Source organism: Notechis scutatus, chromosome 3 (genome assembly GCF_049901735.1).
Source record: "Notechis scutatus isolate UNSWTSFEM ecotype Mainland chromosome 3, rNotScu1.2, whole genome shotgun sequence".
Taxonomy (NCBI): Eukaryota; Metazoa; Chordata; class Lepidosauria; order Squamata; family Elapidae; genus Notechis; species Notechis scutatus.
In genome coordinates, this window is record NC_142011.1 from 88,345,926 (window position 1) to 88,363,140 (window position 17,215).

At 38.7% G+C, this 17,215-nt stretch overlaps 1 protein-coding gene across 1 annotated transcript in view; it reads left to right on the plus strand.

Moving 5' to 3' along the window:
- SLC71A1 (solute carrier family 71 member 1) overlaps window positions 1-16,055 on the plus strand; it is a 28,047-nt gene extending 11,992 nt beyond the window's left edge. Inside the window, exons 3-12 of the mRNA XM_026671807.2 lie at window positions 2,661-2,723; window positions 4,068-4,195; window positions 5,288-5,402; window positions 6,303-6,521; window positions 8,065-8,178; window positions 8,555-8,626; window positions 8,987-9,099; window positions 9,741-9,838; window positions 10,162-10,319; window positions 14,623-16,055. Coding sequence (XP_026527592.1) covers window positions 2,661-2,723; window positions 4,068-4,195; window positions 5,288-5,402; window positions 6,303-6,521; window positions 8,065-8,178; window positions 8,555-8,626; window positions 8,987-9,099; window positions 9,741-9,838; window positions 10,162-10,319; window positions 14,623-14,829 — 1,287 coding nt within the window. The 3' untranslated portion in view covers window positions 14,830-16,055. The remainder of the gene's footprint in view (window positions 1-2,660; window positions 2,724-4,067; window positions 4,196-5,287; window positions 5,403-6,302; window positions 6,522-8,064; window positions 8,179-8,554; window positions 8,627-8,986; window positions 9,100-9,740; window positions 9,839-10,161; window positions 10,320-14,622) is intronic.
- The last annotated feature ends 1,160 nt before the right edge of the window (window positions 16,056-17,215 follow it).

The following is a 17,215-nucleotide window of genomic DNA, read 5'->3' on the forward strand; positions in this document are numbered from 1 at the left end:
GAGATGATTATGGCTTACAGCTCATGAAAACCCTAAATCCACAATCTCAGAAAATTAGAATATTGTGAAAAGGTTCAATATTCTAGGCTCAAAGTGTCCCACTCTAATCAGCTAATTAAGCCATAATACCTGCAAAGGGTTCCTGAGCCTTTAAATGGTCTCTCAGTCTGGTTCAGTAGGAATCACAATCATGGGAAAGACTGCTGACCTGACAGTTGTGCAGTAAACCATCATTGGCACTCTCCATAAGGAGGGAAAGCCTCAAAAGGTAATTGCAAAAGAAGTTGGATGTTCCCAAAGTGCTGTATCAAAGCACATTAATAGAAAGTTATGTGAAAGGGAAAAGTGTGGAAGAGCAGCAGCAGGGATGACCGCAGCCTGGGGAGGATTGTCAGGAAAAGGCCATTCAAAAGTGTTGGGGACTTTCAGAAGGAGTGGACTGAGGCTGGAGTCAGTGCATCAAGAGCCACCACACACAGACGGATCCTGGACATGGGCTTCAAATGTCGTATTCCTCTTGTCAAGCCCCTCCTGAACAACAAACAATGTCAGAAGCGTCTTACCTGGGCTAAAGAAAAACAGGACTGGTCTGTTGCTCAGTGGTCCAAAGTCCTCTTTTCTGATGAGAGCAACTTTTGCATCTCATTTGGAAACCAAGGACCCAGAGTCTGGAGGAAGAATGGAGAGGCCCACACTGCAAGATGCTTGAAGTCCAGTATGAAGTTTCCACAGTCTGTGTTGATTTGGGGAGCCATGTCATCTGCTGGTGTTGGTCCACTGTGCTTCATTGAGTCCAGGGTAAACGCAGCCGTCTACCAGAAGATTTTTGAGCGCTTCATGCTTCCTTCCGCAGACGAGCTTTATGGGGATGCTGACTTCATTTTCCAGCAGGACTTGGCACCTGCCCACGCTGCCAAAAGCACCAAAACCTGGTTCAATGACTGTGGGATTACTGTGCTTGATTGACCAGCAAACTCACCTGACCTGAACCCCATAGAGAATCTATGGGGCATTGCCAAGAGAAAGATGAGAGACATGAGACCGAACAATGCAGAAGAGCTGAAGGCCGCTATTGAAGCATCCTGGTCTTTCATAACACCTCAGCAGTGCCACAGGCTGATAGCTTCCATGCCACGCCGCATTGAGGCAGTAATTGCTGCAAAAGGGGCCCAATCCAAGTACTGAGTACATATGCATGCTTATATTTTTCAGAGGTCCGATATTGTTCTATGTACAATCCTTGTTTTATTGATTGCATGTAATATTCTAATTTCCCGAGATTGTGGATTTGGGGTTTTCATGAGCTGTAAGCCATCATCACCACAATTATGACAAATCACGGCTTGAACTATCTTGCTTTGCATGTAATGAGTCTATCTCATATATTAGTTTCACCTTTTAAGTTGCATTACTGAAATAAATGAACTTTTGCACGATATTCTAATTTTTCGAGTTTCACCTGTACAACTGAATGGGTTGTGATTTAAAAATAAAATAAAATTGTACAGCATATAAAGGAGAACAATACATGAACATCTATTCGTTTATTTTTAGAATTCGTGTGGTGTTGTACATTCCCTGTAAATAGCAAATGATTTTTTAAAGCCAGTGTGCAACAGTTTAAAGTGGGCTGAAGTATATGCAAAGGGTTATAGATTATTTGTCTCAAATAAACATCCTGTTCCCAATTAAAAATTCATATAGAAAACTGGTTTGACTGGTATTGATAATGAGTGAGGGAACGATACTTTCCTGATTATAGTTGAATTGTTAATGGGAAACATTTCAAAAAATCCATTAGAAACTAGTTTTTATTAATTGGGTGAACTGCTGCTCAAGTATAATAAATACAATTACATTTGAATACAGCTATTGTAGATAAAATAACAGCTCTGCCTGCTGTTTTTCCTGCATGCCTGTCTCACGGTAGAATAATGTTTTATCACTTTTGAGTAGAGCCCAATTGGATGACAGTATCTAGCCAGCCTTGGAGCGCCTTGGAAAATATTAAGCAAGGTCAGTCCTAGTAATGCTAGGATGGGAGACCACCAGAAAATATCAGAACTGTCTATTAGTCTGGGAAATCAGAAGAGGAAAAATACATTACTGAAGAAGCCATGGCAAACCACTTCTGTATTGTCATTTAAAAAAAGTATATCCATCTGCCCATTAGATCTTTAGTAGTTAACCTCAGGTCAAAAGAGAGGTAACTTGATTTTTTAAATAGCTTTCAAATCAATATAAACAATTGTGTAAATTGTGTAAATCTCAAGGATTTAGGCATTGAGATGTAAATCTCAGACAAATGTTCTGATTTTTATAGAGACTTGCTAATATTTTTGGTATTTCAGTATCCTAAATACAGAAGGGTCCAAAGTGACTCCTAATCCCTCACAACACAAGATAAAAAAGAGAGTTATGCTTACATTTTTTTTATTCAACTCTCCTTGGAGGAGAAGTCAGTCCTTTGCACTTATTTCTTGAAATTTTAACCAGCACACAATCAAAACTTTCATAATAAATAATCTGAAGTTTCATGTAATTGGACAAATTTGATGCTTAAGGGAGATTTATTTCCTTAAAACTTGATCTTTATTTGCATGGTTTAAAAATGTCATATCAGTCTTTTCATACTTGTCACATGCATAATTATTTTACAGGTTTTGCATGAAACCTTCCCAAAGCATACGTTTTTAATGAATGGCTTAATCCAAGGAGTAAAGGTAAGATCTGATTGACTACTGAAACTTCATGTTGATATAGTTAGAATAATAGATTTTAAAGATGCTTTAAGACAATCAAGTCTCTAAACCTAGCTCATAAAAAAAGTAAAAGCATGTTCAAGCAGATCATTTGGTAGGACTGGTGATTCGTGCCTAAAAATACCTGTTTATTCCCCATTCCCGATGTGCTACTCTTCCATACATATTCAGGGACAAGCTTTCTTCAACCACATCTAAATTTACCCAAGCTAATAAGAATGCTTTTCATCTATCATTGTTTATGTTCCTAATGTCTGGTACAAACCAAAAAAGCATTCTTGTCAGATTTGTCTGCTTGATAATCCTTCTTTCATAATCTTTTGGTTTTTTGTGAAAAATTCTTTTCCCTCAATTTTTTTCTCAATCCCCCCCTTGAGTTGTCACATTCTTCTTTTTGCTCCAAAAACATTCTCTATGTCTTTGATGCTGTATGGTATATATTTAAAGGAAATAATATGAGAGTCAGGCGTGCACATATGTTAAATTGAATTAATGTTTATGTTCTTACAGCAATCTTGTAAATAAAGCACCCACGTGTGGTTCAATTGGGACTATTACCCATTCAGGATTCCAAAGGATCTCATATAGAGATTACATATGGCAGCCCTAGAGTGTTTGGCAATATACCACCTTCCTCTGCTGACTCCCAATTTATGTATTGATTTCCTCCCCCGCCTTTTATTTGACCAGCTCAAGGCATCTTATATTCCTAATGCTCCTGCTTCCTCTTTTCTCCATAACAGCAACTTTATGAGGTGGGTTGGTTTGAAAGGGAGTGACTGGCCCAAATCCGTCCAGCCAGCTGTTGTTCTTAAGGAAAGATCAGAGCTGACTGTCTCCTCGTTTCAAGCCATAGCTACTACATCAAACTGGATATCTTACTTTCCCCCTTGTTCTGCCTAAATATATTGAAATATACTATGCAGTAGATAAAGGAAAGAGCACTATGGAGCACCGTAAAGCCATAAGCCCATGTGTTATTTACAATTTGTACTCTAGACAAAATAAAATTTCTTTCCTGGTCATTTGGTGGTTATCCATGCTTATGGTATTGTTTTTATATACATACATACATACATACATACATACACACACACACACACACACATACATACATACATACATACATATCTTAAAGAGTTACTTATTAGCCTACTTTATAGTACTGGGGAAGGCTGTCACAACACTGGCCTGAAAGGCTAGAAGCCATTTGGTAGAACTTGTTTTTCAGTGGGGAAGTCAATGGCCATTACATTCCTCTTGTGCCATTTCTTTGTGTGAGACAAATTTGTGTTTAATTCACAGGGTTTATTGTCTTTTCTGAGTGCTCCTCTGATTGGAGCTCTGTCTGATGTTTGGGGCCGAAAATCATTCCTGCTGCTAACAGTATTTTTTACCTGTGCTCCGATTCCACTGATGAAGATCAGTCCATGGTTAGTATCTAAAGTTTGCTTTTTATGTTGGTCAAGTAAATCCTGTAGAATGAGCTTCATCATTTGTCTATTTTAATATACAGTAAATCCTTGATATAACATATGCCATCAATCTAGCGGACTTTGAATTTAGTGGACAAAAACCTTGTCGATATTTTGTCTGTTTTTGCACAAGCAAAATCCCATTCTTCATTTTGTGCATATATGAAATATGTACACATTTCTTTTGGATTTAGCAGATATTCTGATTTGGTAGACACCATTTCTTCCATTAGTATATTAAATGGAGTGATTAGTACAGACACTCCACATTTAATAACTAATTGAGACTGGAATTTCCATCACTAAGCAAAGCTGCTGTTAAGCAAAACATCACATGACCTCATCATTTAGCAATGGTAGCTCCAATAGTTCCAGTTTCTGAGACCATTTTGTCAATAGATCAGGTTCTCATGCTTCTCCTACCCTGTCATACTCGCTTCTACTTCATCTCCCCCCCCCCCCCCTTCATCTCTTCTCCCTTCTGCTTGCTCTTGATCAAGCCTTCCTCCCTGCAAAGTGTCCCTGGAGAATGAGTCTGTTGAATTTGTAGAAGGAAAGCTGGAGAGCAAGCAGAGGGCCTGCATGTAGGCTCTGGGCCTTGCTGAAGCCTGCAAACCCAGTCTCCTGGAGTGCTTCCAATAGGAGTTGCAGAGCACCTCCAGGAAGCCCTTGTCCCTCAGCCTCTGCTGCCACTTTGAAAAGGGCTCTCCACCTTCCCTGGGCAACCATCATTGCCTCTCCTACCTCCTTAGCAACAGAGAACACCACACTTCGCCACCCGCTTTCTCCTCCCCAGCCTGGCCTGGCAAGCACCCGTCAGCAGGTGAGATTCTGCAGCCCTGCCACACTCACCATGTGCATCCCAAGCTGCCCTCTCATCCAGTGCCTGGATTCCAGGCCAACAGCAGGAAGAAGACAGTGGAAGTCAGCTGGAAGTGGAGGTGGAAGAGGGAAAGCAGGGCTTTGCAGTGGAGTGCAGACTTAGAGAGTTATTAAGATGTTTTTAACAGTTTATTCTTATTTCTAATCTTATGATATCCTTTATTTTAGGTGGTATTTTGCAGTTATATCTGTCTCTGGAGTCTTTGCAGTGACTTTTTCAGTGGTATTTGCTTATGTAGCTGATATAACCCAAGAACACGAAAGAAGCATGGCCTATGGCTTGGTATATGTAATATTTATATATATACAAATATTGTGCATGTTGATCATCAGATCTCTTTTCCATGTTTATGCAATTGAAGGACCATCACCACCCCACCAAGAAGGAATAAGAGAAAAATAGTTATAAAAGCAGACAAAGCACCTGTGTATCACTCTGCTTCCCTATTCTCACAGCCTAGATTTGCTGCTGATCTCAGAATTCTGTCCATATGTTTACTGTCTATAGTTGCTTTTCTGGGTTGGGAAAGGAAGGGGAAAGGTAGAACAACTGGACAAACTGGAAGTGTGATTAGTCAGCAGCCAAGGGAACAAAAGGAAGAGAAGAGAAAGTCTACTTAAGAGAAAAGTATTAAATTGTGCAAATACGCATATATACAGCTAGGAACAAGCAGTCTTCAAGCAGTCATCATGGAATTCTGTAATTTGTACTTTCTGCTCATTTGTTTTCATCAGCATCTAATTTTATCCACAAATGCTATTTATAACCCCTTCAATTCACAGGTATGGGGGAAGGGGAGAAGAGAGAGAAATCTCATCTTACTATAAATAATAATAGTATGATTAAAGTAATCGTCAGAGGATTGCAGCTTATTTTAGTTCTCTTCCACCAGCATTTTGAAATAATAATTTTTCCATTTGTTGGAACAAATCAATTTATACCATTTCTGAATTGCCACATATATTTTTAGGAACTCTGTAGCCAGTTATTATTACCACTATTATGGTCATCTTACATGTCTTATCCCCTGAGATGTATTGAAAACTGAAAGATAGTATAAATATATTTTCAATGCATGCCTCCTCCTCTTGTCAAGAAATTAAGACTTAAAATATTTAGGATTCTCAGTAGGTAGTGTGGTTACCTACTAAACCTCATCTCACTAATTGTTATCGTTCACAGGTTTCAGCAACATTTGCTGCCAGCTTAGTTACCAGTCCTGCCATTGGTGCCTATCTTGGTCGAGTGTACGGGGATAGTCTGGTGGTTGTCTTAGCTACAGCGATTGCATTGTTGGACATTTGTTTTATTCTTGTTGCTGTCCCCGAATCACTGCCTGAAAAAATGAGGCCTGCATCATGGGGCGCACCTATTTCTTGGGAACAAGCTGACCCTTTTGCGGTAATATATCTCACCCTTTTATATGGGGAATGCTCAGGGGTTAACTTAAAACGGGATTACATTCAGATTTTTTTTTTAAATTGAATATATATCCATCCTGTAGGTATGTATGGGAGATCTCTTACATACATCTGATTGGGTTTCAAATCTGCAGAGAAATCTACGAGAGAGTTGAGGGAATCCAAGGCAAAAGCAGATAGACATGTAGATTTTGCCTATATGGACTGGGAAGGCCTGTGGAGTGAGGATAGAATGTCTAGTTCTAGGTTTCTTTATTCTTAAGTCCCAAATGGAGGTTAAATCACTTACATTCTATTCTGTCATTCAAGTGCTCACAGGACAATAAATTCTAACCAAGAGCAAGATGACCCTTGAGATAGTTAGCATTTTATAGTGAGAGGAGCAGGCTGTTAGAGAGATATTAGTCAAGGGGAGTTTAATTAAAATAAAATAATCCGTCTGCTGTTATCATTCCTATATTGCCCATTTCAGTTTCTATTGAGATTCCTTCTTGGAGAGTTACTAGCATTGGATTGTTAGTCTGTTTTTTGTATTTAATTTTAATTATCACAGATATAATGATCTGAAAGGAAAAGAGCTTAGCGGTTGATTTTTAGTTCATTTTTAAATAGGCACCAAAGGACATAGTCTTAGTTTTCCTTCTTCAAGAAAAAGTAAAGAATAAGAATATATATAATATATATATATATATTAAATATATTAAACAAGGCTAAATTTGAGCTATGCAGGTTTTGGAATATTTCATTTTACTTAACATTGAATTAAGTAAAATAGAATAAAATAGCAAGCTTCTATATACATGTTAAGGTAATTTTGTATGTGTAATTTTATGCATACTTTGGTTTTCTATAATATTAAAAGTAACAGCAAAATATTTCTGTTATCAGTGCGTTTCCCCACTTCCAAAGTAAACATGTGGCTGCTGAGCTGAGCTCTAGGATTAGATGGGTAGTTTCCATATCTGGCTAGAATAGTCCAGCATTGTATGTACCATTAGAAGAGAATACCTGTGGCTCAATAGCTGCAGTATTACATGTGAAAGTTTTATAGTGCTGATTGCTCTAGGTTTTGGAGTAAATTGGTCACCAGGGCCTTGCACTGTGCTGGGAAGATGCTATCATTATCTCACCCCTTCATCCTTAAAAGAGCACTGTCTATAATCGGGCTGATTTCCAAAAGCTTATTGTGTCCCAGTTGAGAAAAAGTAATTGCATTTCCTAGGCTGCAGAGAGTTCCAGCAGGCCAGTTCCTTTTCCATGTCTATTTCTAAACCATATTCGATGGAACTTAAATGTATTTCATAGATTCTGGGAAGCAGGTAGTAGTTAATGTACCTTTGGACTATTTTTGTTTTTACAGTGTATTGATTTATTTTCTGTCTGGGGAGAATTCACAATTGGCGGCTTTCTCTGTTTCTTTCTCCCATCTGTTCCCTACCTATGATTGATAAAAAAAAGGAAACCCAGATTCTTGACAGTCTTACTAATAAAGTTAATCGGTTTGCGTTTCTCTTCATTTCTAGTCATTGAAGAAAGTTGGTCAGGATTCTATAGTGCTGCTAATCTGCATCACAGTCTTTCTCTCCTACCTCCCTGAGGCAGGCCAGTATTCCAGCTTCTTCTTGTACCTCAGACAGGTAAGCATTTGCCTAATCGTTTTAATTGTACACATTTGATTTGCAAAAATGAAAGTGAATATAGCCATAACTTACTAATAGATTTAGATCTTAATTTTTTGTTTCAATAGAATAAAATTGTTTCATTTTAATGCAATTTGGAATTGCTATCCTTAAGAGCAGATTTCTTTCATTAAAAAGTGACTAGTTCAGCCTCTTATTTCCATAGAATAATCTCTATATACTGTAACATTATTGTTCTTAAATAGGGGAATGGGTTATCTTAATTTCTTAAACTTTTTATGAAGCAAACTTATATTATCTATGTATTTGCGTGTGAGTTATTCATAATTCATCATAATCCTCTACAATGGAATTCTCTTTTTAAAAAATTTAGATAATGAGATTTTCATCAGAAAGTGTCGCAGCATTTATCGCCGTCCTTGGGATTCTCTCCATTGTGGCACAGGTAATTGTAACAGAGAAAACTTGCTGAGTTTCTGCCAGTACTGTTTGTTCGAGTCAGTTGATAGCCTGGGCTTGTGGAATGGATTCATGTTGATAACTTTCTGGAATGACACAGTACCTAGGATGTTGCCAGGTCTTGGGACCGTGGAAGAGGGAAATAAAGAAACATTGTCACCAAATGCTTCTGCCCCAACCTCACATACATGGCAGCCCTTAGCTTCCCTGATGAGGACAAGCATGCAAGACCAGCCGGTTCCACCTGAAGGAGGGAGGTGAAGGTCGAGCTTTGCACTGATGTAGTTATCGCAGTGATCTCTGAAAAGTCTTGAATTTTTTCTTTTTGGCCTTTGTCTTTCCTCAGACGATAGTTCTCAGTTTACTTATGAGATCAATTGGAAACAAAAACACCATCTTACTTGGTCTTGGATTTCAAATATTGCAGCTTGCGTGGTACGGTTTTGGCTCTGAACCTTGGTAAGCAATTTTTCACTACGTTGCTGTTTTATTACTGTAACACCTGTGGTACAATCTTTTCTTAATTTAGCAGAGGTTTTTAAAACATCCATCAATAGTATGCCTCTCATTGATGTTTTAATGCAAGCTACTTGACTTACAACAGTTAATTTGGTGACCATTGAAAGTTACAATGACACTGAAAAAAGTGCCTTACGACCATTCTTCACACTTACGACCATTGCAGCAGCCCCATGGTCACGTGATTTACATTTGGATGCTTGACAACTGAATCACATTTATGACGGTTGCAGTGTCTTGAGGGTCACGTAATCCCCTTTTGCAGCCTTCTGTCAAGAAAGTCAATTGGGAAGCCAGAGTCAGTTAACAACCGGGTTTCTCATTTAACAACTGCAGTCACTCACTTTACGAATGTGGCAAGTTCATAAAATAGGGCAAAAATCACTTTACAACTTTCTCCCTTAGCAACGTGAATTTTGAACTCAATTATGGTCCTAAGTCAAGGACTACCTGTATTAACTTTGTTTTGGAGTTGTATATTTTTCTTAGTTTCTGATTTATTTGATTGATTTTAAACTCTGTTGAGATCATTGTGGATACTAGCCTGATGGGTTTATCAGTCTCTATACCCTCTTTTCCAGGATGATGTGGGCAGCAGGGGCTGTAGCAGCCATGTCAAGCATCACATTTCCAGCAGTGAGTGCACTTGTTTCACGAACTGCCGATGCTGATCAACAAGGTAAGTGCTTCCTGAGATTGACGCACGAGGTAGAAAGTCCTTAATAATGGAAATACTGCCTTACTGAAAATGGACAAATCTCTCTTTTTCAAACAAGGCCACCACATTATGTTGATTAATAGTCACAAATGGTATTGTGCAAGTATCCTAACTATTGTAAAAAAAAAAAATCAGGACATTTACTGATACTGCAAATTGTATTTCTGTGCAAATCATGTAAATGTTGTTAAACAGATATTTTTAATCTAATAATAACTAATAGTAATTAATGTATTTTTATAATTTGCTTATAGATGTTTATTTGAATATGCGTTATTTTATAGGAGTTGTCCAAGGAATGATAACAGGAATTAGAGGACTCTGTAATGGTTTGGGACCAGCACTTTACGGTTTTATATTCTACATCTTCCATGTAGAATTGAATGAAAATCCAATGACTGAAAATGAAGTCAATGTGGCCCCCCAACACCATTCACAGCAAGTATGTTTAAGGCACAGCAAGTATTTTTTTAAAAATGTATAAGTGGTGATAAGAAAAAAAGGAATCATAGTTTTAAATGTATCACTTCTAACTCCGACATCTTTATCAATTGCCACCAGCCACAAAGAAAGGAAGAGGACCACTGTAAAACAGTGCTTCCTATTCCCCAATACCTGAAACCAGTTCCACTAGATACTGTGGATGATAGTATTAAAAGCCACCGAGAGATCAAGGGGCACAATTCAGGGTCATCCCTCTACTAAACCCTGGCCTGAGGCTTGACTAAAATGCATCTGCTTCCTGCAGGGTCCTATGGACCTGAAGCCTCGCTATACTTTTCTCCATTACTATCTTCCCTGGACAGTAATTATCTAAAGCTGTTGGGTTCAGTGATGTCTTCTTAGGGAGAGGGTGCCACCACAGCCTTCTCATTCAAAGACCTGGCGCTGCAGCATGAACCCAACTCCAGATCACCTGCCTAACATCTTTCACTGTCTAAGAGCAACCTGGATTTAACAAACAGGTATCCAAACTAGCACACTGGAGAACGCTCAGAAGTCACAGACTCAAACCTGCTCCAGATAACCAGACAAGGCAGGTACTTCATCTGGAGCTGACTGGTTGAGGTCCAACTCTATAATGAGATCCAAACAACTTTATCTGCCAAATAGCACCAATCTATTTCTGACAGTTGCTTTGGAAATTATCCTGGGCTGATCCCTCACAATCAGTAACAACACCGTGTGGTTTAGCTTCCTTTAATCACTGCTCAGTGGTTGTCCAGACTTTGCTTAATGATTATTCATAGTTAAAGAAGCAGGAACAGTTGTGGAGTGAAGCACCACAGAAGGCAGCAGCTCTCCTGTTTTCTTTTTCACTCCCATTGGGGAGTTTGGCAGGGTTTTTTTTTTTTTTTTTTGGTATTGTACTTTTTACTTCACTTGTAGTCCTCAATTTACGACTGTAATTGAGTCTGGAATTATGGTCATAGGTTGTTGAAGATTTAACTCCAGTGATCGTTGGACCCTCCCTCCTCCCTTTTTAAACTTTTTTGTGACAGGCATTAAACAAATGCCACTGTGGTTAAGCAAATACCCTGTTAAGCAGATCAATTCTCCCCAATGGGTATTTTTTGCCAGAAAATGTAAGTAAAAGTTAAAAATCAGCCCAAAGTAGTAAATTGTGGTCCTGTAACCGTGAAATGCTATAAACAGCAGTAAAGTTGAGCTGATTGCCAAGCACCCAAAGTGTGATCGTGTGACTGGATGTGTGTGCAGCCATTGTAACTTTGGAAATGGCTTGTAAGTAGCTTTTGGAGAATTCGTTGTAACTTCAAGTGATTGAGAGCCACCAGTACTTTATCAGAACAAAAAAGGGACTGGGAGAATGATTAATCCTCCCTCACTCCCAGAGTGGTGATTTGTTCCTTCCTCCAAAATGAAAAAAAAGCGACTAGCATATAATTATTCTTTGGATATTGTTTTATTTTTTTTAAGCAACAGATTGCTTCTGAACATCACTCTTTTTGAATAGGAAACATTCTTTGTTGATGCAATTCAAGGTGCTGGTTGTCACCTTTAAAGCCTGCTTGGGACCAGGCTATTTGAGGGACCGTCTCTTGCCGGTCATATCTACCCGACCCATCAGAACAGGGAGGCAGGGAATGTTGTGGGTCCCATCCTTGAGGGAGATACACCTGGTGGGACCCAGAAAAAGGGCCTTTTCCGTGGTGGCACCTTCCCTCTGGAACATAATTCCCCCAGAGATGAGACTGGCCCCCACTCTGATTTCCTTCCGGAAGGCGTTGAAGACCCGGTTCTGCCAGCAGGCCTGGGAAACCCAGCGTGGGATGGAGCCCCATGAAATGACTCGTGTAATCTTCTGTCACTGGGGGAGGAGGTGGGGGGTGATTTTATTGTATTAATTTATTTGATTTTATGAGTTTTATTGTTTTAAATTGTGGTTTTATATGTTGTAAGCTGCCTTGAGTCGCCATGGCGAATAGGCGGCAATACAAATCAAATCAATCAATCAATAAATAAAAATACAGGAACATTTTATTTTGCTTAGCCTTAAATTAATCTCATTCATGCTCTAGGCTGGCTGATACATGTATTGGCCTGGTTCTCAAAAGATAGTATCTGGAAATGGGATCTATTTCTCTATATAGATACAATTGTAAGCACAGATTCTGTAAGTTAAGAGTTATTGAGCAAACAAATAAAAGCAACTGAAATTATGAATTCCTGTAGGGATCTTTTACAGCTAGCCTGCCATGTAAGGTTGGGAGGATAGCTGCCCGTTTGTTGCAATTTATGTGTAGATGACCAGGCTGAGCCCCAGGGTGGAGTCGAACACGCCATCAGTTGAGTCTCTATGCCCCCGGGAGACCTAAGTCCATCCCCCTTGAAGTCTTTTGACTCTTATCTGGTGCCAATTAACCTTCGTTGTTCAGATTCTTGTATATAGATAGTGTGAAAGAAACTTGTACTTTTGAATTTTATCTTGGTTCCTGACTTCTTGCACTTGAAAGAATAACAGAAAAACAGAGGTGGAAGGGACCTTGGAGGTCTTCTAGTCCAACCATTTGCTTAGGCAGGAAGCCCTATACCAGTGATGGCTAAACAGAGTGCCCCTGCGCATGCATCCCCTATGCATGTGCCCCCCCCGGGCATATGCACGGCAGAGACCTAAAGACCAGATAGTTGGCAGGAGGCACACTTGCATGCAGAGCAGAGCTGAGCTGGGGCGACGGCATGCATCCCACAGAGAGGGGTCTGCATGCCCCCGTGGCATCCATGCCATAGGTTCGCCACCACTGCCCTATACATTTCAGACCAATCTTATCCAATCTCTTCTTAAAAACATCCAATGTTGGAGCATTCACAACCTTTGGAAGGAAGTCATTCCACCGATTAATCGTTCTGTCAGGAAGTTTCTCCTTAGTTCTAGATTGCTTCTCTCCTTGATTATAGTTTCCATCCATTGCTTCTTGTCCTGCCTTCAGGTGCTTTGGAGAATATGTTGTCCCCCTCCTCTTTATAGTAGCCCCTCAAATATTGGAACGTTGCTATCATGTCATCCCTAGTCCTTCTTTTCATTAAACTAACCATATCAAATTCTTGCAGCCACCCTTCATATATTTTAATTTCCAGTTCCCTAATAATCTTTTTTGCTGTTCTCTGTAGTCTTTCTAGAGTCTCAACAACTTTTTTACATTGTAGCGACCAAAATTGAATGCAGTATTCCAAATGTGGCCTTACCAAGGCATTATAAAGTGGTTGGTATCCAAACCAGGATGGGGAATTGTGTAGTCAGAGAATTAAATGTGATTCTTAGTCTCTTCTCCCCCCCCTCCCCCCACAGTACAATGTGATTCCGATACTATGCCTTATTATCTGGACCGTTTTCAACCGAAAATTCAGACCAGGATGGAGTAACAGCTTTAGTTTTCAATTCAACATGCTGTTTATTGCCTAAAGCTCAATGTGCATTGGATTAAGGTTTTATTTAATTCAAATGTGAGTCCTCAGACACTTCAAAAATTCTGGGTGGCTTACAAATTCTTATACTTGTTGCTATTTTAAAAACAGGTATAAAAAATACAGTTTATTTGAGGGCCTGCCTTTCCCTAATGGTATTCCTGTATCCCACACGTTGGATGAAAACACTTAACTTGAAATAGTGCCATCTATAATGGGATTCAGGTGGCATGCCAAATTAACCATGCAACCAGAAGGCAAGCAGCTTACCTTTAGAAAAGAAATAATAGAGGATCATTATGTAATCATACAAACTCTATACATGAAATGAACATCGGTATAATTCATCTTTGCAAAATATATGCAGCTTCGGATTTAAGGGTGCTCTCTAAATGTAAAGTGTTTAGGAGATGCAAAAAACTTAAGCCATGCAGCCAAAGGAGAGTTGAGCAGGATTATTACCTAATTTTACCGAATCACAGTTCAGTGCTTTGAAATCTCTGAAGTAATGAGGGGAGCAGTGGGAGAGAAACAGCTAGCTGATGATAGTGAGGCGCAAAATCCGATTGTTCACACTCCACTTCATTCTTGTGTAAGATAATCTAAAGTTGTTGTTGTAATTGTTGTTGCTATGGTAAGGAAACTGTATTAACCACAAATAGTATGCACAAGATATTTGTACCCAGACGACACACTGTACAAAGAAAAGATGGTATGTTTGTTAAATAAATTTAAAAAATGTATTAACAAAATAAAATTAAAATAAAGTGCTGACCTTTTGTCTTTTGCTAACTCTTGCTCTGTTTTGTTTTTCTTTCCAGAATTCCATCATTCCTGGGCCCCCATTCTTATTTGGCGCATGTTCTGTACTGCTGGCTCTACTTGTTGCCTTGTTTATTCCTGAACATACCAATTTAAATGTTCGCTCTAGCAGCTGGAAAAAACACTGTGGCGGACATGGACATCCACACAGTCCACAGGCCCCTGGAGAGGCCAAAGAACCTTTATTACAGGATACAAATGTATGATGACAAAACCCAAGGACTCATAGAGCAAGCTTTATTTTTTCACCTGCAGTTCTGGATACACATTCCATGTCCATTGAAATTGTCATTTCTTAAGACGTTTTTAAGAAATGGATCTCTTGCATGAACTGTTAAGAACCACAAACAGGAAGTGGAAAATCACCCAAAGAAGTTACAACTTAAATTACTTTGGTTTTTAAAAAGAAGCTAGGATTTTTGTCAAAGTCCTAAATATATTAAATCTCCTTAATTTTGAACAAAACTATATATATATAGTTTTACACACAAGGTATCAGCATGTGTTCCTGCATCAGTTTCTTGAAGGTGTTAAGCTTCGTTCTCTTCATGCTGGTCTCAGTGAGACATACAGGCAGGATTTGGGTATCTCTCTTCTCTGTAAAATCGTTGGTCAGATGGATTCAAAGCCTTAACATAGATGCACTTGGCCAGTAAGGTGAATTTGGTTGATATTGGACTTTCAAATCAGTGTCTGACAGTTTTTTTTTCTTTTTTTACTAACACAAATCATGTGTTGAATACACATCCTGAACAGTACACTTTAAGTGCATTATTCTGCTAATTCTGTGTAGTGTGAGCCTAGATTTTACTATTGGCTCCAACACTCTACCTTCATAAATACAATTTGATACCACTATGCTTTGGATGTTTTGCATAAGGACCTCAACACTTGAACGTACAAACTCAACTCTTCAGCTGATAGCCTTGATGATGTCAATGTGCTCTATACATGATTGTCACTTCTATTACTTGACAGGATGAATAGCTGTTCCGTTTTGAACCAAGGACAAAAGAGTTAATCAGCTTTTCCTACTATTTTATTTGTAAATTACATACATGGGGGTATGACAGGCTAGTGAATACTCTTGCCTAGTAATTCAAGTGGCAATTCTTGCTCTATAGTGGCCTTTTAGGATTGTCACAAATAACACTTCAGAGCCAAGGGGTTAGTCCTGCATTTTCAGGACCGCAGTACAAGGAGAGAGCTTTATACAATTACTGATGTGAATTTCTCTAAAAGTGTATATTTTTGTGTCCAGTTGTATTATTTAAGTGTTCCTTTGTATAAAATGTGTATAAAGTATTGTATAGTTCAAAATGTTTTCATCTTGTGCTATGGTTATTGCTTAAGTTTTTAAAAAAACTTTCACCACGGTTGAATAGAAGCTGAAAAATTGTAAATACTCTGTTAATAAAAGTTGAATATTTTAGAGTTTTTTTTAAATTGATATACTTGGTATAATATACTGTCAATATAGTTGATTGTACATCTTTCATATCACATATTTTATATTTGTTCTAGATATACATATATTTTCTATTATAAGAATTTATGTACCTAGAAAAACGTTTCTGAAATTTAGCACTTGTAAAGGAGCAAAAAGTGTCATGAAAAATGGAAAACAGTAATTGAAGGAATTTGGGGGGGGACAATGTCATAGTGCTAGCACAATTTCTCTGGGTAACATTACAGCAGTAATACCTCACTTTTGAGTAATAAAACAAAGTTTACTCTGTAGGGAGGCATCTTTCTTCAATGTTAAATAACTAAGGATTCTTTAGAACGGGTTTCAAACTGGATTTCTTTGAGGGTCAGATGACCTTATGGGCTGGGGGGGGGGGAGACGGGATGGGCACCTCCTGCAGTACTTTGCTAGCCAATGAAGTGCAGTGGGGGGCACACGCCCCCTCCCCCATGCCTGTTTTGGCCAGCAGTGTTTCAGGAAGTCCATCTAGGCTGAAAATGAGTTTAGGAGCCACATGCAGTCTCCCCCCCTGTCCACCGTTTTGTCTGCCAGAGGCGGCATGGGCCAGTCCTTTGCTATTTCTGGGCCGGCTCTGCAGGCCATATTTAAGCACCCTGCAGGCCTTGAGTTTGACACCCTTGCTTTAGAACATTTCTCGTTAATCCCATTTCACTGTAGTTTTATTGCATTTACAAAAATACTATGGCTTCTTAGATCCAAATTTATTGAATTTCATTTTTGTATTAATGTATAAACATAGTAAGGGATCAGTGGATTGTCTTAATTTTGTTTTCTTTCTACTCTCTCCTGAGATCTTTTTAAAAAGGCTGGATTGATATATATGACAAAGGAACTCTTAGCAAATGTATAAACTAAGTTATTGTTAATAGAAACATGGGGCATGGGCAGGGAAAGATTTGCATGAGCTAGTATTAGCATATTAAGATCTTGATGTTAATTCTTTGTAGTCACTATAATTCAGGTAGTACTGGGTAAGATATTTACTACATGGTCTGCTCTGGACTTTTAATCTTCACTTGCACTTGAGAAATCTGGTTAAAATATCTTTCCAATTACTCTAGCTTTGTAGAAAAGTACTAAAATATTTACGAACAAAAACAAGA